The sequence below is a fragment of the Canis lupus genome, chromosome 1, assembly GCF_011100685.1.
Source record: "Canis lupus familiaris isolate Mischka breed German Shepherd chromosome 1, alternate assembly UU_Cfam_GSD_1.0, whole genome shotgun sequence".
Lineage (NCBI taxonomy): Eukaryota > Metazoa > Chordata > Mammalia > Carnivora > Canidae > Canis > Canis lupus.
In genome coordinates, this window is record NC_049222.1 from 72203034 (window position 1) to 72224174 (window position 21141).

Here is a 21141-nt window from a genome sequence, read left to right on the forward strand (position 1 = left end):
ATAATAGACATTCCTGTATGTTTGGATTTGGACATTTTCTTTGCTTGGTGTTACTGCTCTTTTCTTTGAAATTGGACTTCCCCAACTTATAAGTGGTAACAATGGCACAATATTCAAATTTGGTATACTTCTTAGATAAAATTTTCATGGAAACCTTTGGAATATAATAGAGAGAATTCTTTCCAATTCCTTGGAATTTTCTCCAGAAAAGCTGATCCCAATTTTTGTGGGCTTCTCTGGCAACCCAAACAACCCTATCTCTTTCTGGTTTGGAAGGGTGGAAGTACTGCCTATGTTTGTCTTGAGTGATGAGGAAGCTTCTTCCCTTTGTCTTTCTGATATTCCCTACTGACAGGCGCTGCCCTCATTAGGAACTGTTCTTGCAAAGAATTGAATTCCATGTTCGGTTTTATTGTAGCTATTAAAAAATAATTGGAACCAAAATTATTTAATAATTTCCTGAACCAATTTTTTTATATACTGCCTCTTTTTGCAAAAGATGGGGCAAACAACAGCCTCAGTGTTTTGGAGAAACAAAGTACAGTTTCTAAATGCCAAGGAGGCATTTATCTAGAAGACTCTAAGAGTAGGTGTCCTCTTAAGCTTCTCCTGCTTTGTGTCAGAAATTGTTACTAGGACTCAGATGTTTGGGGTGCCTAGTTGGCTCAGTGGGTTGAGCGTCTCTTGGTTTTGACTCAGGTCATGATCTCATGAGTCATGGGATCGAGCCCCATGTCAGCTCCCCCACTCCATGGGGAGTCGGCTTGAAGATTCTCTCCCTCTGCCCCTCCCCCCATTCACAAACGTGTTTTCCTTCTCTCTCTCTCTCTCTCTCTCTCTCTCTCTCATAAATCTTTTTTTAAAAAAGGCTCATGTTCTATGTGAAAGCAGTAACTGGGATCCTATTCCTCATATTTTAAATGAGAAAATTTTAATGTATTTCACATAAGTCCCAAACACCCAATCTCATTTTCCTAAACATAGCTATAATGCAGAAAACTTACCATGATTATTAGGTAGGAATTTGGGAGAGCCAGGTTTTTATCTTACCCTGTTTTTCTTGAATTCATCATTTTGATCTGTATCTAGGCTAGGTAGGTGGTGTAAGTATAGCTAGAGTAGAAAAAGGACAGCTTTAGTATATCTAGAATGAAATTTTTCAAGGTCGCTTAAAACATTTTTTTTATCTTGTTACTTTACTGGCTTTTTAAATTTCCACAGAAATGTATATTCATTTTATCAGGTCAAATAATACAATGTAGAAGTATATATAGAAAATGTTAATTATCTCCCATTATCACCCTCTAGTACTTCTGATAACCATATCTCACAGTCTTGTAAACATAGAAATCTGTATAAAACAATTCTTTCTCTTTCTTTAAGTAGCTTTAAAAATAAAAATAGCATCACACATACACATGACTCTGGAACCTGCTTTTTAACCAATGGGTATAGATCCAGCTAACCCTCAAGGGATATAGATCCAGCTCATTTTTATAAAATAGGAACATATTCTCTGATATGAATGGACCTTAATTTATTCACCTGCTTGCCAACAGATGCACTGAAATTGTTTTTAATTTTTTTTTATATCATTGCTACAGTAAATATCCTGCAACTGATGCTTTTATTTCTGCCAGGCAGATTCACAAAAGTATGGTTACAAAGGTCAGGATGATGTCTGTTTTACAATTCATTAGGTGATATGCATAACCAAAAGAGCAAAGCCATTCCCTTTCTCACCTCTGAGAACATACATCCCCTGTACCTATTTCAGCATTGGATATTGTTCCTAAACATTTGCTGGTGTGTGAGGGTGAAAATGACAGCTGTGTTAGTTTACCTTTCTTTACTATTAAAAAGGCTGAAAATCTGCATATTTTTATTGGCCATTTGCATTCTTCTTTCATAATTTGCCTCCTCCCACTTCAGTTTTATTGAGCTATAATTGACATATAATGTAATTTGCCTTTTTAATTTCAAAACCAACCTAGTACACTTTTAGAACGTTTTACATAATACCAATGTGTTGGTCCAGTCAAATTCAGTTATGTAAGTATATTAAGGTCATTTTCTTGGTGATTTCTTCACTACCAGTATTGATTATAAAGAGTTAATTTTTTGATTTTTTAGAGCAAAATAGATTGTTTTGTTCAAATATCAAACATGGGTCCATAAATTTAATCACTGCAAATAATAAAGGATATCCTCTGAATAAAGGATAATAAAAACATACTTTTAACATACACTTTATTTATTTATTTATTTATTTATTTATTTATTTATTTATTTATTTATTTATTTATAAAGATTTTATTCATCAGAGAGAGAGAGAGAGAGAGGCAGAGACACAGGCAGAGGGAGAAGCAGGCTCCATGCCAGGAGCCCGACGTGGGACTTGATCCTGGGACTCCAGGATCGCGCCCTGGGCCAAAGGCAGGTGCCAAACTGCTGAGCCACCCAGGGATCCCCCCATACACATTTTTTAAACTGATTATGGAACAAAAATATTATATACTTACTAATTTGAGTATATAATTTTACAGATTTTGTGTAAATTTTTAACTAAGCAATATACTTTATTTCAGATATTTGATGGAACTATCATCTTACATTAGCTTCCTTTTTACATTTCTTCATATTTACTACTCATTCTCAACAGCTCATACCTTTGTGTTGTCAGGCATCATTCAACTAAAGTGACCTTATGGTAAAAATCATGCAATGCACATGGCTGCTCAGAGGCCTGGGAATGGTGCTGCATGAAAAACTCACTGAAGTGAGAAACTTGTCTAATGATGTACATAGTTATTTCATTAGATGTGATTAAAAAAATTATATGTGATAAATGCAGGTCAAAAGATGTCCCTACTGTTTGGGAAGGAAGGAGCCGTTGAGCAGCCAAGTTCCCTCTGTGCCTCAGAGTGTCCCTGCTTCTTGGGAGCATTCTGGCTCATGAAAGAGACTACAGATACCCCTCGCCCCTGTCCAGGGATATTCTACTGTAGAAAGCTGGGTGGAAACCTGTCCCAAGGGTCTGTTAATGTGGCTAAAACTGACTCACAGCCTAGACTTTGAAAAGACTTCCCTAAACACTGAAGGGAGTGAGCGCAGGGTCCAGGCATCTGACTTACCTGGAATGCCATCTGCTCCCCTGGACCTGGGCCCCTCTTCTGAGCAGCACCTTCCACTCTCTAGTCCACAGTGGAGAAGTTCATAGATACCTGAGGTGTACAACCTGCTCCAGCATCAGACCTCCTGCATTCAAATTGTAGCTGTGAGTTCTTGTCCTTCTCTGACCTCAGTTGCCCTGTCTTATGTAAAATAAGGATAAAATAAGGATAATGTAGAATGCTTAGCATGGTTTCAAGTAAGTGCTTAATAAATGGTGGCTACCAGTCCTTCAGCTTTTTTTGCTCCTCTGCATCTGGCTCACCAGTCAGCCATGCTGCCCTGCACACCGCTGCCCCCTGCGCAGCCTCCTGGTGGTGTTCCTGTCACAGCTGTCCCTCTGAAGACCTGTCTACAATAATGGCTGCACTTCAACCTCATCTCCACATTGACTGCCCTTGGCTTCTGTCACTATCAAAACCATGTCCTAGGGGAGGTCACAAAGGGCCTGCCCAGTGGAATGCATATGGTTCCCTCCCCACATCCTCAGTCTCTCAACAGTGCTGGTCAGAACCAGGTCTTCCTTCTCTTCCTTGGTGGCATTGTTCCCTGCTTGTGTATCTCCTGCCTCCTCCATCTGCAGCTTCTCTTCTTTGGCTACCTTTTGGTACTGCTCAGGGCATAACGTGGGCCCTCTGCTCCCTACGCAGACCTCTCTCCCTTGGAGTTCTCCGCGCTCATGCCATTCTATGCTGGCTGAAGTTCATTAATGTATATCTTCAGCCCAGACCTCTCCCCAGAACTTTCAACTTGAATATTCACGGATCTGTTTTATTCTTTTGGAGTGTCCCTCAAACATTCTAAATTCATACATGCAAGCTGAGCTCTTAGTAAATCCTTCACAAATCTTATCTTTCCTCCTTGTTTGGAGTAAATAATATGTCCATCCAGCTCATTGCTTAAGAAACCTGGGGCAGCCTTGATTCCTACCTCCCCTCACCACCTTTCATCAGATTCATTGCCAGTTCCTCTTAATGTTACTGCTGAAATACATGCCAGCGACCCTTCACTCCTCCGCTGCTGCCTGGGTAATGCCAGCACCGGCTCCCCTGGGCTCCTGGGCTTCTGGGCTCCCCCACCCATTCTAGGCCTGCACTTGGGTCTTCCTGCTGCAGCTGAACTGATCTTTGACTGTAAACCGCATCCTGGCACTCCTGTCTGTGAAGTCCTTTGAACCAGAATTATCACTGAATAGAATTCCAAAGCCTTCCTTCTGTGGTACTGCCTCATCACAAGCCACTTTACCTTCACACTCTGGGGTTTCTCTCTCCTTCTCACCTTGCTCCTCCCTGTCTCAGGACCATCACAGCTGCTAGTCCCTCTGCTGAGATGCCTTCTGGCTTCTCTTTACCTAGCTAATCCCAAGGCTGTCCAGACCACCCAAACTAAATCGGACCCTTCTGTTATTCTCTTTTACCTTCACTGCCTTTTCCCCAATTTGAAATGTATATGTGTATCTCCCCCTGGGCCCTGAGTGCTAGGGGTACAGACTAGGTCTGTGTTCCCAGCTGCTTGGCCTGCACCTGGCACACTGAGTGCCACACAGGAAGTCCTCATCTTTCATGAATGGATGAACACCAGCTCCTTGCTATCGAGTATAATAGGGGAGGTGGCATGGGAATTGGAGTCCAAGGCACCAGTGGCACAAGTGAGGACATCCATAGCCTGGCACCTAGATGTGCCAGGTGATGCAGGTCAGGGAGCAACACTGTGGCAGTTTTTGCCAGGTGTTGGGAGAGTGGGGGAAAGGGATCCTGCAAGACTTTCCAGAAGAGTGAGAATGTGAGATCAGAAAGGGAGGAGGGGAGGCCCTCCTGCCCTTTGTCCTGCCCTCTACCTGCTTTTTTTTTTTTTTTAAGATTTTATTTATTTATTCATGAGAGACACACACAGAGAGAGGCAGAAACACAGGCAGAGGGAGAAGCAGGCTTCATGCAGGGAGCCTGATGTGGGTCTCGATCCCAGGACTCCAGGATCACACCCTGGGCTGAAGGCAGGCACTAAACCGCTGAGCCACCCAGGGATCCCCCCTCTACCTGCTTTTGTGAGAGTCCTTCCAACTCTTCAGCTTTGTCTAGCTTTGTCCCTGAGCTAATCCAGGACAAAGGTCTACAGGAGTTATGCTGAGGGAGATTGTGACTCCGCCTATTCATTTCCTGCCCCTGCACCCATTCTCTGGACTTCAAGCCAGCTCCTGCAGAGAAATGGCCCCAGAAGCAATAGTGAAGGGAAAGCCCTGAAGGGGCTTTTGGGTAGTTTGGGTAATAGGGAGCCTTTGTCCCTTCAGCTTTTGTTTTTCTTCATAAAGGCAACAAACATCTTTGACAGAACCTGGAAAGCACTGTGCTGTCTGTGATGCCACAGGTGAAGAGGCAGGAGGCCTTGGGAAAGCTGGGCTGAAAGAAGAAAGGGAAGTCTCACCAGGCCGAGACAGGCCCCATGCTCACGGGAGGGCTACAGGCCCAGAGCCTATCGGTGCTTCAGAATGAGACAGGTGTCTTCTCACGCTACCTCCCAGAAGGGGAAGTAGAACCCCTGATTCACCAACCTGACACAGGAGGAACCTCCACATTCTCCTGTGGAAACATAGCAACACAAAATATTTGGGGCCTACGGAGTATAACATGGTAGAGATCAGCTATGTATCTATACCAGGCCATAACCACCATATATGAAATTATTACTAAAGGAAAATATTTTTTAACTTTCAAGCAACAGATTCACAAATACAGTCACTGAGTATTTATTAGATATCATACATTGTGCTCATCTCTGTACATGTATTTTTATTGTATTTGTTCCTTCTGGGAACACTTTGAGGGAGATAGGCCCACTTTACAGTTTACAGATGAGCAAACTGAGGTTTGGAGGTTTAGTAATTTTCCCAAGGTAATCAAGTTAGTAGGTGGTGGCCCTGGGACTCAAACCCAGGTCTGAATCCATATTTTAAATCCTTAAATCCTTAGGATGTACTTTCAGATATAACTATTTTTTAAGTTAGGAGCTGTATAGGCCTTTTTCCATCTTGTTCCATCACTAATACTTACATCACTACTACTTGTTTTTCCTTTTTGAAAACATTTCTTTGGGGATCCCTGGGTGGCTCAGTGGTTTAGCGCCTGCCTTTGGCCCAGGGTGTGATCCTGGAGTCCTGGGATCGGGCCCCACATCAGGCTTCCTGCATGGAGCCTGCTTCTCCCTCTGCCTGTGTCTCTGCCCCCCTCTCTCTCTGTCTCTCATGAATGAATAAATAAAATATTTAAAAAAAAAAAAGAAAACATTTCTTTGAGTATTTCTCTAATGTCCTGAGTTGAATTGGAAGCAAATTCACATTATTTTGCAAATGGACACATGGTAAATATTGATTGATTCTGTAAATACTACGACCATGATGAAAAGAAGATTCACAAAGTGGACTCATTCTTGCATTTTGATCTCTCTCAATCTTATTATCTTAGTAACCCATTTCTGTTTAAAATTTTGTTTATTCTTGCTGAAAGGAAGAAGATTTCTCTCCCTACGTCAGCTGTTGTCTGCCTCTGGCTTCGTCACCTTCCCAGCCTTGAAAAAGCAACACTGCATCTGTTTGAAAAGCTAATCTCTAGTGAGAGAAATTTCCTGAGAAGGATCGAATACTTTTTGAAAGATTCATTGCTGGTACGTGCTGGGCTTTCATGAGGAGAAAAATCCTTAAAGAGGATGCCAGGTATCATCTCTTTTTGTCAAAGCTAGGGGGAGTATAAACAAGAGAGCAGTTGGCACCTTTTGAAATAATCGTTGTGTCTGCATTTTGTTATAGACCCAACGTAGGGGGCTTTTCTGCATACTTGGAGCATGTCTTGAAAACAGGGAGAGGTGTGAGATTTACTGGATGGATAGGTGCCCCTTATAGTGCATACTCTCAAGAATTGATATTAAGGCAAACTGTTTTAAAACAGTATTTCTTATTTCCACATGAAAAATAAGTCTTAAAAAATAAAGACCTTACAATGAGAGGAGAAATAAAACAAGACCCGGGAAGAAAAGTTAAAACAATAAAAACAACTAAGAATTCTGTAAGTTTTCTTTTGGTGTAAGCCTTCCAGCCTTGAACCTTCCCTCCATATGGTAGCTTGCCCAGCCTTCATTGTACTTGGGACTTCTCAGGCCTGGGAATCTGGGGCTCAGTGGCCAAATGGAATGGTTTCATTGTCTAAACCAGGGTCAGTGGCAGGGTTCAAAGGCAGTCCTCAGAACCTGACTGGTGGGAGTTTTTCCCTTCATGGGAGGCAACCCTGTGGAATTGATGTGCATTTTTGTAAGAGCAGGGATAAAGATCAATGCACCCTGAAAAAACAAGTTAAAAACTACTGGAGGTGCTGTGCTCCCTGGGCATCTATCTGTTTTATGAGAACCTCAGTGGTTTCTAACGTGTTTTCTCATTAGCTTTTGTAACCTGGGGAACATAGGGTGCAGAGATTTTCTTCCTATTGTCCAGGTGGAGAAAATTAGTTCAGACATGGTGATCAGTCAGATCTTCAGTTGGGGGCTAGGAAAACTGGGCAGGAGAGAGTGTCCCCCTCCCCACTTGAGGTGAGACTTGGAGAGAAGAGAGTTCTTAGGTTAGCTGAGTTCACACAACACCCCCCTCCCAGACACCTTCTGGTTTTTTAATTCATTTGGAACTTCCGGTTTTCTTTGTCTTTCAAATTGGAGGCTAAGTGAGGGAATCCGAATTGAATCAGTTGCCTTCTTTCTCTGTCCTGTTGTTCTTTGAGGTGCCCACCATCTCTTGGGCGTGACTGCCAGGCCTTCCCCCTTACTCCACAGGCTTCTGTTCTGGGGCCTTCCAGGCGGCTGTGGGTGGTGCTGCAGTCACCAGTAGCCATGTACCTGCAAGCTAAGTGGCACAAATTGAACCCAGCTGATTTGGAAGTTTACTATGTTTGACAGGAAAAAAAGGAAGGCAAGAAGATAGGTCCAAAAGATTGAGAAAACATGAGAGCCTGCTTCCTGGATCTCATACGCTGGGATATCTGTGCTCACTGGGGCGTTCTCAAGCTCAAGGGCCACAGGTAAAAAGGACATGGGGGATGTTCAGACAAAAACCACAGGACCAAATAAAGGCTCCAGAATCAAACCAACTCAGAAAAGTCAACATAACTGGAATTTCTCTGTGGAGGGAATACCTAAAGAACACTGCACTACAGGGACTTCAGTCTCCAACTTTTATAGTTTAGTCTCCCCCAGGCTGACAGCTTCGAAGTCTATTGATCTACAAAAGTATTTATCAGGCTCATGTGTGTAGGGATTCGGAGCTTCCATTATGGTTAAAGGAGGATTCCAGAGGGTGTTATCTGGTTTAATTTATTGTGGCATTGGCAGGATGTGACCTTTCTATGCCTTATGGTTCAAGGAGGTAATTATAGTACAGAGCTGCAAGCCCCTGATTGGCGTGGGCCACGCTCCTCAGGCATCCTGGCTCTACAGTGCCAGAAAACCAGGCAGGCTGGAATATGCTTGTGACATGACTGAGTGATTACAGGGGTAACCTGAAGAACCTGCTTCCTGATTGCATCATCTGATTCATTTATCGAAGCTCGGTATCTTGGTGCAGTGACAAGGCGGTGCAGAAGTATCAGAGCGATCTTGAAGACTCAGATAGCAGTGGCCTGCTGTGTTTTCCTTCAGAAGAAACTTGATGCCTATTACATTAGAGTTGGATTCTGAGAGTGATTAAAGTGTGATGGTCTACGTAACTTATATTTTATATGGAGCATTGTTAATTATGTCTCCATCTCTTGGGACTGTTCATAAATAGCCCTGGAAATTCTATAGTTACAAAATGTTGCAAAAACAAAAGATAAAAGTGTGGTGCAGGTTTTACAAAGGGAAATGATCTCCCCAGATGTTCTTTGGCCTCTCAGGGACTTGAAATCCTGGTATTTTATTTTATTTTATTATTTTATTTTATTTCTTTCCTTCTCTTTTTTCTTTTCTTTCTTTCTTTTTTTTTAATTTAAAATTTTTATTTTAGTTTCAGGTAGTTAACATACAGTATTATATTAGTGTATAATATAGTGATTAAACACTTCCATGCATCACTCAGTGATCATCCTAAGTGTACTCTTAATACCAAATGCTGTTGGTATTTTGATAGGGATTGCATTAACTGTGTAGATTGTAAAGCCTACTATTTTCCATTAAGATTAAGTAATAAGGCACCAATCTAATATTACCTGAATTCTAAATGCACATGAATCTTTCTGACTTCTAAAATAGAAGCGAGTTTTTAAAACCTGCTTACTTTTGAGACTCACTCTTTGGCTTCCATGGGCTGAACTGCCCCCAAGTTCATGGCTTCCTGCCCCATCACCTATTTCACCCACACCCACCTCCCCTCTGGTAACCAGCAGTTTGTTCTCTATAACTAAGAGTCTGTTTCTTAGTTTGTCTCTCTCTCTTTTTCCCTTTGCTTATTTGTTTTCTTTCTTAAATTCCACGTGTGAGTGACATTATATGGTATTTGTCTTTCTCTGACTGGCTTATTTTGCCTATCATTATACTCTCTAGCTCCATCCATGTTGTTGCAAATGGCAATATTTTATTCTTTTTTAAGGCTAGATGATACTCCATTTTGTAGAGATACCACATCTTTATCCTTTCATCAATTGATGGACACTTGGGTTCTTTCCATATCTTGGCTATTGTAAATGCTGCTATAGACGTAGGGTGCATATATCCTTTTGAATTAGTGTTCTTTTTAAAAAAAAAATTATTTAAGTAATCTCTATACCCACATGGGGCATGAACTCACAACCTCAAGATCAAGAGTCTCACACTCTTCCAACTGAGCCAGGTGGCCCTTGAATTAGTGTTCTGTATTCTTTGGATAAATGCCCAGTAGTGTGATTGCTGGATCATAAGATAGTTTTGTTTTTAACTTATTGAGGAACCTCCACACTGTTTTCCACAGTGGCTGCACCAGTTTGCATTCCCACCAACAGTGCACAAGGGTTTTCTTCTCCAAATCCTTGCCAACACCTGTTGTTCTTGTGTTGTTGATTTTAGCCATTATGTCATGTGTGAGGTGATATCTCATCATGGTTTTGATTTATATTTCTCTGATAGTGACTGATGGTGAGCATATTTTCATGTGTCTGTTGGCCATCTGGATGTCTTCTTTGGAGAAATGCCTGTTCATGTCTTATGTCCATTTTTACTTAGATTATTTGTTGTTTAGGGTGATGAGTTTTACAAGTTCTTTATTTATTTTGGATGCTGATCCTTTATTGGATATGGCAGTTGCAAATATCTTTGCCTATTCCATAGGTTGCCTTTTAGCTTTGTTTACTGTTTATTTTGCTGTGCAGAAGCTTCCTATTTTGATGGAGTCCCAATAGTTTATTTTTGCTTTTATTTCCCTTGCCTCAGGAGACATATCTAGAAAGAGGTTTCATGTCTAGAAAGAAGTGCTGCAGCCAATGTCAAGTTACTGCCTGTGTTCTTGCCTAAATTTTTATGGTTTCAGGCCTCATGTTTAGATCTTTAACCCATTTTGAATTTATTTTTGTGTATGGTGTGAGAAAGTGGTCCAGTTTCATTCTTCTGCATGTTGCTGCCCAGTATTCCCAACATAACTTGTTAAAGAGACTATTTTTTTCCCATTGGATATTCTTTCCTGCCTTGCTGAAGATTAATTGGCCATATAATTATGAGTTTATTTCTGGATTTTCATTTCTGTTCCATTGTTCTTTGTGTCTGTTTTTGTGCCAATACCATAGTCTTTTGATTACTACAGCTTTGTAATATAACTTGAAGTCTCGAATTGTGACGCCTCTAGCTTTACTTTGCTTTTTCAAGATTACTTTGGCTATTCAGGGTCTTTTGTAGTTCCATACAAATTTTACAATTGTTTGTTCTAGCTTTGTGAAAAATGCTGTTGGTATTTTGATAGGGATTGCATTAACTGTGTAGATTGTAAAGCCTGCTATTTTCCATTAAGATTAAGTAATAAGGCACCAATCTAATATTACCTGAATTCTAAATGCACATGAATCTTTCTGACTTCTAAAATAGAAGCGAGTTTTTAAAACCTGCTTACTTTTGAGACTCACTCTTTGGCTTCCATGGGCTGAACTGCCCCCAAGTTCATGGCTTCCTGCCGCATCTGGTGGCTCCTAAATAAATTGCAGTATTAACCTCAGTTTGTCACTTAACTCTGCAGACTGAAACTTTTTTTTTTAAGATTTTATTTATTTATTTGAGAGAGGGGGAGAGAGAGTACAAGCTGGAGGAGCTGCAGAGAGGGAGAATCAGGCTCCCCGCTGAGTAGGGAGCTTTACTTGGGGCTTGATTCCCAGCACTCTGGGATTATGATCTGAGCCGAAGGCAGACACTTCACCAACTGAGCCAGCCAGGTGCCTGTACTCTGTAGACTGAAACTTTTCAAAGCAGATAGTCTTGTGTGTTTCTTGACAGAACACATTCTGCAAGACTGTAATTTGTAGCTTCAGACCTACCTTAAAAATTGATGTCACCAAAGCAGTGAAAGCCACTTGCTAATTATAATTATGCCTTTTTTTTTTTTTTTTTTTTTTTTTTTACACACTGTTTGGTTTCCCAAGGCCAACAAATCAGAAGGATGTTATGTTTTCCAGTTACAGTTCCGTCTGTGGAGCTCAGAAAGCTATTGTTTATACCCCACATTTGAATGAGAAGTGCTGGCTGGGTGGTACGGTGGTGCTGTGTTTGGCTGCCCTGCTGCATGCCAGGGCCAGGATGTACCCTGGTTCTCATGCCCTTTCCTTCACTCATTCACTGGCTGACCCTGCATGCCGCCTGCCCCTCCAGCCTGAGTCCAAGAGAAGCTGCTCCCTTGCCTTCACAGATAGATTTGCCTACGAAAGAGCAGGGAGTAAAGGGGGAGAGAGACAGGGTTCATTTTGTTTTTGTTTAGTCAGATTTTATTTTATTATTTTATTTTATTTTTTTGTTTAGTCAGATTTTAAATCAGAAAATACTTCTCATATTCCCTCCTACGTGAAAGTCTTCACAGCTCAATTACAGTCATTTCTTGGGATCCCTGGGTGGCTCAGAGGTTTGGTGCCTGCCTTCAGCCCAGGGTGTGATTCTGGAGTCCCGGGCATCAAGTCCTACATCGGGCTTCCTGCTTAGAGCCTGCTTCTCCTCTGCCCAACCCCCTCTTGCCCCCCCATCTCTAATGAGTAAATAAATAAAAATCTTTAAAAAAAAAAAGTCGTTTCTTTATCTTGTCAAGTATACCTTAGTAAAGTTGGGGGGGTGTTCTTAATCTAGTAGGAACTTAAGAATAAAATCATGCAGCTAAAAAAAAAAAAAAAATCATGCAGCTACCTCAGTGTCCTCCCTGATGTAGTGATGAGATAGTACATGTTCTTGTCTTTATTCTCCAGAAAGCAGTTGTAGCCACTTCAAAAAGAACAACTTTCTTTACACTAAGCTCCAAGCACAGTCCCCTTTAATGAAAGATTATACTGAAAAATTAACTCCACATCCAAGATGATGTCAGTTTTCTGTGCTTGAATAACTTAACAGTGTTCTAGGGGTTTTTTTCTCCTGCTTTTTCATTAGCAGCCTTCTAAGCATTTCTTTCTTTGAGTTCTTTAATGTGGTGCATGTAATTTAGTAGTGGTCAAATAGGAAAGTGCGGTGTTAGCTTATGCTTGTAACAAAAAGGTAAAGAATCTGCTTCTGGGAGAGTAGTTGCACTTCCCAGCCTCCACCTCCGGGGGGCACCACACACACACACACACACACACACACACACACACACACACACACACGCTCCGAATATCTCTGTATAAAGGAGGCCCAGATTGCAAGTGCTAGGGTTTCTTCCTGTTGGGGATGCAGGATTTTGCAACCAACCAGTCAAATAAAGGAAGAGAGAAAAAAAAAGCAAAGCGCAGTGTTCAACCTGGGGTTTCAGTGCCACTTAGAGACTGAGCCAAGAAGCAGCAGGAAGCTGAGGGGCTGTCTTCCTGCTAGAACTATACAAGCTCACTGGGTAGAAGCCACTGAGAGAGGCTAAAAAGAACTTAGGGTTTGGGGGATCTTGTTCAGCATCCAGAGCTGACATCCCTGTGTCTTAATGTTCTTGGAAGGCACCACTAAATTTAAAATACAGGAGTACATTTGGTGCTTAAGTTGTTTTTCTTTCAAGCCCAGAAATGATACATTTATCACTAATTAAACAATAATTGCATTATGGAGTAATGAAAAAATTGCTTATAGTATAAATAATATCTGACAAAGCTTAAAAAGAAGGAATAATTTTTCCAAGTTCAAATTTGTTGAAAGAAACTTGAGTGTTTTGAAACACAATAAGTCTTAAAATATAAAAGGGATGTTTTACAGTCTTATGTTTAGCATCCTGAAAGCAGAAAAAAAGAAAAACATAAGTGTTAATAAAGGTGTTTTACACGGCAGATAAGTCAGTATCTTCAGAATCAAATTGTTTTTGAACAATAAAACATAAAACAGTTTACTATAAAACATAAAAGAGTTTACTATTGAAATAAATCTTGTGGAGAATCCCCCTTTTAAAAGGGAAGTTAAAAAAAATAAAAAAGAAAAAAATAAAAGAAAAAAAAGGGAAGTTATTTTCTGATAAATATAGTCACCCTTTAATTATATGCATAAATCACCACAGGGGCTTCTGCCGGCCCTCCCCAAGCTTTGGAGAAGTGGGCCAGACTGCTGGCTCCTCTTACACTGGAAGGCAAGCTTCTCATCAGCTGTTTCTTCTTGAACAGAATGACCATTCCTGAGTAAAATATTTAACTATCTTAAAATAGACCATGAAAGAGAATCTGTTCTAGGCTTCCTAAACTTCATCTTGTCTCTTACCTCCAATTTTCCTCTTTATTTTTTAGATAAAAATATCTATGAAGGATGATAAATTAAAAAAGCTTGAGAACTTTTCTGTTTCCTCACTGACTTTTGTCTGCGAATTACCTTGACTTCTAGTACAATTTCCCTTTCTGGTTTATATTTTCTGTCTTCTTCCCACCTCTCCTCCCCCCATACACACAAGGAATCAGAAAACGGTAGAGGAAAGATTTCTTCCATGAGAATTTTGTTCTTCCATGTTCTCAGGCCTCTTTCAAGTGACAAGTGGCTTGTAATAATCCTTGACGAATTGGGATGAAAATAGATTAGGTGTCAAGGACAGAGAGTGGGCATGGATGTTATCTGTACAGTTGGCCTCTCTCTCACCTTTTGCCCACAGCACGGGCCAAGAGCACATGGCCACTGCATGTTTCTTCTGTGTTGACTTCGACTTCCCTCGTTTTGTTGAGGGCTGAGAATGGGCTGTCCTAGGCAGAGAGAAGATAAACAATACATTTCTGGGTATCTGTGGGAGATGGGAAGGGGATGCACACCCAACAGAATAATCTGGTCCATAAGAAAAGGAAGCCAGAGTCCAGAGCTCTCCATCATCATCTTCTGTTCATCCTCCAACACTCAGTGAAAGGATTGGGGGTGGTGTGAGGGCAGGGGGAAAGGGGCAAACGCGTGTTACTGATGGCCTCTTGGTGACATTGTTTCCTTAGACTTGAAATCATCTGTACATGGAAATTGTGAAGCCAGATGGAGAAAAGCAGAGTTTGAGAAGGAACAGATTTTGGTAGGATGGAGAAAAACAAACAGATGGAACCCAAGAAAGTTTTTCTCTCCCTCATTTTTACAGGAAGATAATTGCCCCTATTATAGGGCTTTAGAGCTAGGGTTCCAGGCTCTGGATTGTAGAGTAGCCTGTGGTGAGTTACTATAGGGTCCCATTCTATAAATAAGACAGGCCACAGAGGGGTTAAATGTTTGGCTCCTCCCTCACAAGGATGCTGTAAAGATTTAGGGGGCTGAACATTTATGGCTTCCAAAGAAGCATAATTTAAGACTTTAATTCTATTTGGAGGATTCTCTTGATAAGAAAAGCAGCTTAAGTGTGCTTTTGTGATTTGATGTCACTAAGACACATGCTTGGGCTGTAAGTACTTCAGGCTTCATGAGGGGACTCACTGACCCTGAAATTATGTGCTCGGGAAGTGTAAAGAGTCTCATTTTAAAAACCATCAGTAAAGTCTGTGGGTGAGAAGAGCTGTTCACAGCTCTGGGGCAGCAAGGAAAACTGGTTTTTAAATCAAAGTCTCTGCCACTGCTGTTTCAGCAAGGTTCCCTGCCTCTTGGCACGTTATCTGTTGTAAAAGCTAAAATGGGTTGTAGAAGCAGGCCGAGAGCAAAAAAAAGTCTGAAATATTTAAACAGAAGGAAATCTAAGTAGAGTCCATTGGCATGGAGAGAGCAGGCATTTCCACATGTTCTGGAGACATTTAAATCATTGGATTGAGTGGTTTTGATAAAAAAAAACATTGCATAAAATAAAAGTATGTCCAAACTTAGTCCTCTCTTAACAAACTGAGTTAAAACATTCTTGCTTCTCCCCCTTTATTTTCATGGCAGCCTATTCTACACATTGGATTATCTTTTCATTGGCCATTTAGAAATCCCTGTAATGAGTATTGAATGATTTTCTGTTAGCATCCAATTTACATAGTGGCTCTGGATTAGTTAGATCATTTGGATCAAAAGGAATGGTTCTGTTTTACCATTTTCAATTTTGGTTTTCTATCCATGCATTTTCGGGCTCTCGTGTGTCTGTCTGCTTGTGGTCACGTGACAGTGTTGTTCGGTCTTAAACACTTAAGGGGCATATTGTCCATCTATGAAAGTTTGAAAAAATTTTGGCAAATTTGATGAATCACTGTAAAACATAACAGTGTGCTTTTCGTTTCTTGTTTGATTTTTTCATTATGAATACATAGAAACATTTATGATATTTTCTGGGCATTTATCCAGTGACCTCTTAATAACTGTTATTATTTACCATGGGTCCGAGACACAGGGAGATTAACTGACTTGCCTGAGATCAAAGCCAAGAAATAATTTGCCTCTCTTCTGTTAAACCATGTTCCTGCCAAATTATTTCTTGAGTACATAATGAATTTACCTATGAGAATTTTTAGTTGATTTCTTTTAGATAAAAATGCATGTCAGTGAATGATTAGGGAAGATATGTTACTCTACATGAAGAGTAGCAATTTATAACTTGCAAAGCACAAATCTTTCTCTTCTAGTAATTAAAAGGAAATCTTCCCTTGCTTTTGACAATTGGCAATGTTCTTGTTTGGAGCCGGCCGTGACAGCCTGTAGTGGCAGTTTGTGAGCACTAGATGGCACACGTTTAATGTTACAACTCAACACTGGCACAGACGGGAGAGTGGAAAGGAAAATCCATGGAAATAGGCTCCATTCTTTCTTCAGCATGGTCCAGAAAACTTGAAAGGCAAAACACATCCTTTATTCTTCTTTTCTTGTTGAGGGAGGGATGAAAAAATGTTTACCAAAGCTGGTCATATCAACTGCAGTAGGACTCAAAGAAATACCCTTGTAGAGCTTAATCAACTCACAATTGGATGCTAGAAAATCTCTGTTTCAGAACACAAATAGCATTTCCATATGGCTTAACCTTATGCTTTGAGCTCTGGCTGAAAAGATAGAGAACCTGAGTCAGGCCCACTGAAGCCCCACCTACGCCACAGTAGGTCAGCTTCTGCAGATTGAAATCATCAAAACCATCACAAAAATATTCACAGAATAAATTAGATTACTTTTCTTGTTCAAGATGATGGTATCTATATTTTGTTTTCATTACCTATTTTTACATCCTAAATAATTTGGTGCTAAATTTATAGTGCACTAAGATGTGATATTATTTAGTCCAAGATGGTAGTAGTCACTACTTTTCTCAATAATAATTCTAAATCACTATGTACTCATTGCCTAATAAGAATAAATGAAAAGATAGCAAGTCTAGACCTGACGTTGAGGCTCTACTGGGCCATGGGGGGTGGTCAGACACATGGGCACATGGTGTAAAACTAGTAACATAGGCAGGCTCTGCCTTCACTACAATATGCTGGTGAAAGGTATTTTGACATTTCTTGTGATCCTTGTTGACTCTTTCTTATATTGGCCTGTTGGAGAAAATGTGGAACATAAAGGAGTATAAAGGGGAAATAAAGCTTGATCATAATCTCTTTGCCCCAGGAGAACCAGCTTTTGTTCGTAATGCAAGCTTTTGCACTCATGTTGTTTTTTTTCTAACCCAAAAGAATATACCCATTTTCTAGACAACAGGAGTTCTAGACAACTTATCTCCCTGATAATAAACAGCTATATATTATCAGTGAAATGCTTCTCATATTTTACTTTCTTTTGGTTTCTTCCTTTACAGCCTGAAGCAGCCTGCCACCCTGCCATATTCAGAATTGTTGATGAAATGTTCAGGTAAATGATGTGCAATTTCTGCTAATAATCGATCTAGAAGTGCTCAGTTTCCAAACATGAATAAAAAGTTTTGTGGTAGTCTCTGTATATACCATCGGGAAGTTAGTTTCTGATTCCATCTTACTCCTTTGAGCTATTTGGTAAAACCTAAATGTCAGTTTGTATTTATAAGTCAATGCCTCGGAAATAAGATAACTTTCTTTTTTTAAGCATTTAAAATTCTAATAATATTGGTAGAAAGGCAAAATTGAATTAGATAGTAAATCATTAAATGTTCATGTAGGATTTTTCTCAGCTCAAAATAAAGCGTAGCAGTGTATTCCCTTCACCACATGAGGGCTGACCAATCTGTTTAAAGGATTTTAAAGCTAAGGGAAAACCAAGAAAAATAATGCTGTTCTCAAGAGAGCTCTTCTGAAAGGCAAAATCATCTATGTGTGTTATCCTACAACACGTTAATTTTGCAAGTGTGAATACTTCTTGTAAAGTCCATTGGATTTACAGATGATGAGAGATGAGAAACCACTGGATACCAGATTGGGTTATGGCTAGCAGTTAGTAGGAGCTTGTTACCCAGGAAGGGTCTCCAACCCCTTTCCTGAGTGCTGGTGCAGCCAGGGTACTTACCCTCCCCTATCCATCCTCCTTGCACACAGCAGTAGAGCCTCCAGGGATAGCAACACTGGGGAAAGGAATTTTTACAACAGTAAATAACCCAGCCCTTGAGTTGGTCTTGAAACATACCAACTTCAGGGTAAATAAATGAACACAAGAATAAGTTAGAATGATGTTCTTGGTTTAAAGCGAGCAAAGTTTGAGTTGATTTCTTTTGTTTCAACATAAAGTTAGTTGTATGAAAATATGCAGAAACCAATCCAGGTACCACACAGAATTCTTCCACCACTTCCCTGGGTAGATTTGACCAAGGCATTTTACCCCCTTGGGCAGCTCTTTCTCCACTTGAAAACATGAAGGGTCTGTTGATTTTGCGTGCCTGGGCATTCAATGTGCGAGTATTTCTAAAGAGCACTCAGGCCTATATGGAAGGGATATGCAATGCTTAATAATTTAAAAACCAAGAAAGGAAGCTCTGCAGATTGCTATTTTAATTAAAGTATTTAGGAAAGGAGTGACAACTTTCTCCTACTTTCACACAAGTACTGAAATCTAATGAGCTAAGATATTGCTGAACCTTATGGCACAAAAAGAATGTTTCCATTATTTCCTTTTACAATTCAGGCTCAAATGGTTGCCAGATTAATCATTAAATGTGTTGTAATCTGGCTTTGCATTGCTCAGGTATGTACTCCTGGAAACCGATGGAGCCCCAGAGGTACTAGCCGCTATTCAAGTGTTTACACAGTGCTTTGTGGAAGCTCTGGAAAAGAAAAACAAGCAGGTTTGTTATATTGCATATATTATTCATTCCCCCAAAGAAAAAAAAGGCTGTTAAGAATATCTATCTACGTAATCACAGAAAGGAGCACTTTATTTTTAGTGATTTTGGTAGACTCTTTTGCTTATGAAGAAAGCTTCCAAATGAATGCTGTAGCAAAGGTAAAACTATTTTAATTGAAAATAAATCAGGATAGTTCCTATCTGCCCTGTGCCCTGGTACCCAGAAGCATTTTTCTGCTGTTGTATAAGAGGACTGTCATGCTGGCATGTGCCCCCCCGGAGGATGCATTTTCTGGGCCCTGTATTGTATGCTGTCTGCCAGGGAGGACTCTGCCCTGCCTGGGCATCGTGGAATCTATATGGCATATGCTAAGAAGCAAATGCCACACATTAGAAAGCAATTCTGGACATTCTTAATTACTAGAGTTTCCCTGCCTAGCTAGGAGATACCCAAATATGTATTGGTTTCCAGGAAAGAAAGGATCTACTGAGAGTGACAAGAGATTTGAATCATTGTAGAGAAGCAGCTAGGAATGTCAGTGTCAGACACAATCAGTGAACAAGAAGCTAGTTATGGGGGCTATAGGAAGACTTGTACTGAGGGGCCCCATCAGCAGAGGCTAGACAATGGCTGCCAAGGGCTGAGGACCAATTAGAGGGACCTTGTGAAACAGGAAGCATTCCTACCAGAGCTTTCACTTTTGGGCATTTTAACTGACCTATTCTGTGTGTGGTGCTTTGCCTGTTCACATCCCTGGGTCCATTGCAACTTCCCAGGAGGTAGGCCATGGTCCCTTATGGTGCTTTCCACAGCCTGTCATAAGAGAGCATTGCTGTGATGCTTAGCTCTGCTACAGTCCCTTATACCCCTACACCAGAGAAATCTCTCACGTTTTAGCAGATGTTTCCACTTTTTAAGGCAATCATAAATATTTATAATGTATTTTCTCCCATCCTTTTTCCTTAGGGAGGTTAACTAGACTGTAGCAAACCATGTTTCAATGGTACCCAGCCTGGAATTCATAAGGAGAGCTCTGCTGAAAGGCATTGGTTGGCCCTCACACCTATTTTGAGGCATAACCTATAAATATCTTTTATCCTTCCTTGTGCATTATTTGTATTCCCAGTTAGGGACCAACCTCTGGAAAACCTGCCCCTTTAACTCCTAAAAACACCTAGGCTGGGGCAGAAGACACTGGTTAAAGCATTAGTATAAGTGTGTTTTTCTCATTCGGTCTTGGTCCTGGCTGTTAGCCTTGGGCACTGTATATTTGGACTGGAGGTATGGTTGCTTTTAATTAATTTGTTTATTCTTAATTTCTTTATTGAGGTATAATTAACAAATAACTAGTGTCAGGTGTACAATATAATGATTCGATATTTGTATATATTATGAAATAAGTCTAGTTAACGTGTGTTACCATAGTTATAAAATTTTTTTTTCTTGTAGTAAGAACTATTAAGATCTACTCTATTAGCAGATTTCAAACATGCAATTCAGTATTACTTACTGTAGTCACCTGTGGTGTACATTACATCCCTGAAACTCATTTTATAACTGCAAGTTTTTACCTTTAGATCCCCATCACTTACTTGGCCCACACCCCAGCCTGCCTCTGGCATCCACCAATCTATTCTCTGTATCTCTGAGCTCAAGTGGTGTTTTGCTTTGTTTTATTTTTTGATTCCACATATAAGTGAGATCATATGGAATTTATCTTTCTTTGACTTATTTCACTTAGCATAATGCCCTCAAGTTCCATCCATTGTTCCATGCACCTTGCCATTCTTGCAAATAGCAAGATAGCACTTTTTTTTAACAGCTGAATAATAGTACATTGTATATACATAGACAATATTTTCTTTATCCATGCATCCATCAGTGGACACTTGGGTTGTTTTCATGTCATTGCTGCTGCTAAATAATGCTACAGTGAACATAGGGGATGCAGTTAACTATCTTTTTGAGTTAGTGTTTTCATTTTGGCAAATACCCAGTAGTGAAATTCCTAGATCACATGGTATTTCTATTTTTAATTTTTCGAGGAACCTCCATACTGTTTTCCACAGTGGCTGCACTAATTTACATTCCCACCAACACTGCACTAGAGTTCCTTTTTCTCCACATCCTGACCAACACTTGTTATTCCTTGTCTTTTTGATAATAGCTATTCCAAAAGGTGTGAAGTGATACTTCATTGT

The 21141-nt window shown here is 40.3% G+C and overlaps 1 protein-coding gene and 1 long non-coding RNA gene across 9 annotated transcripts in view; one reads left to right on the top strand and one right to left on the bottom strand.

The window, feature by feature from the left end:
• The window catches only part of FANCC (FA complementation group C), a 289596-nt gene that overhangs the window by 227521 nt on the left and 40934 nt on the right, over positions 1-21141 (top strand). For all 8 annotated transcript variants that reach the window (XM_038526897.1, XM_038526893.1, XM_038526894.1 and 5 more), the window contains 3 exons: positions 6672-6828; positions 17489-17541; positions 18841-18940. In XM_038526897.1, coding sequence (XP_038382825.1) covers positions 6672-6828; positions 17489-17541; positions 18841-18940 — 310 coding nt within the window. The remainder of the gene's footprint in view (positions 1-6671; positions 6829-17488; positions 17542-18840; positions 18941-21141) is intronic.
• On the bottom strand, positions 11491-18263 carry LOC111096365. Its single transcript, XR_005354009.1, has 3 exons — positions 18169-18263; positions 14410-14510; positions 11491-12050 (listed from the first exon to the last, which is right to left on the bottom strand). It is a non-coding gene; the product is annotated as an uncharacterized LOC111096365 (long non-coding RNA).